This window comes from Perkinsus marinus (assembly GCF_000006405.1).
Source record: "Perkinsus marinus ATCC 50983 genomic scaffold scf_1104296931804, whole genome shotgun sequence".
In the NCBI taxonomy this organism is placed as follows: Eukaryota; Perkinsozoa; order Perkinsida; family Perkinsidae; genus Perkinsus; species Perkinsus marinus.
Window position 1 is genome coordinate 1,760 of NW_003215656.1, and position 809 is coordinate 2,568.

Sequence of the window (809 nt, forward strand, 5' to 3'; positions counted from 1 at the left end):
ATCGATTTGGGACTGCCACCTCACTCGTCTCCACACAACACTCATTCGATATGGGAATATAAAACTCTGTATTACATTAGCGCATTCATAACAACAACAGCAACGCAAATCGGTGATATACAGATTCTATCTGTGCGTAAGTGACACGTCACGAATGGCTCGATAAACTACATTCTGAAAGTACAAACAATGACTGAACGTTGCATACTCAGCCTACCCAGTGTGAGCAGTTCGATGCCAAGTTTTTGTTACGGAGGAAGGGGTCTCTGATGACGAGCTTCGGCTTGAAGCGATTGGTCCTCAACGCCTCGCGTATTTCACGACGCTGTTCAGGAGTCGGTTGTGGGGATATCGCTCCTCTGGTGATGTCAACTGGCGTCAGGTATAGGAACTCTCCGAGACCGTAGAAATTGAAAAAGCCTCGTGTGAGTTTGTCGGCATCTTCTGAGCGGTAGTTATTGTAATTCGGGCAAACCTTTCCCTTGGAAATGGCCATTTTAAGATCATCATCATCAGCATCTGTAGAAATTACACCAACTAGCAAAGGACTCGTGGAGCTCACTTATGAAAAAGGTCGGCGACTGCGAAGGATCGTAAGTGGCAAACGATGGACGCTGGAGGCTGGGGAGAAGGCCGACTCGAACTTGAAGGTAAAAGATGACCATCATCGTCCAAGCATATGAGGTGAGTCGTTGGAAGTTGTTCTCCTTGGCTGAGACTAGACCCTTCTGTTTCGCCCAAGCCTTCACTGCGCACACCACTGGAATGACGCATGGATGTAACCTTGAAATAAATGAGACCACCGAGAC

The 809-nt window shown here is 47.5% G+C and overlaps 1 protein-coding gene across 1 annotated transcript; it reads right to left on the reverse strand.

The window, feature by feature from the left end:
- Positions 1-208: 208 nt before the first annotated feature.
- On the reverse strand, positions 209-496 carry Pmar_PMAR019458 (hypothetical protein; the record flags this gene model as incomplete). The annotated part of the gene is made up of 1 exon (XM_002786241.1): positions 209-496. One exon carries the CDS (start codon positions 494-496, stop codon positions 209-211), a length of 288 nt encoding a protein of 95 aa, XP_002786287.1.
- Positions 497-809: the final 313 nt, after the last annotated feature.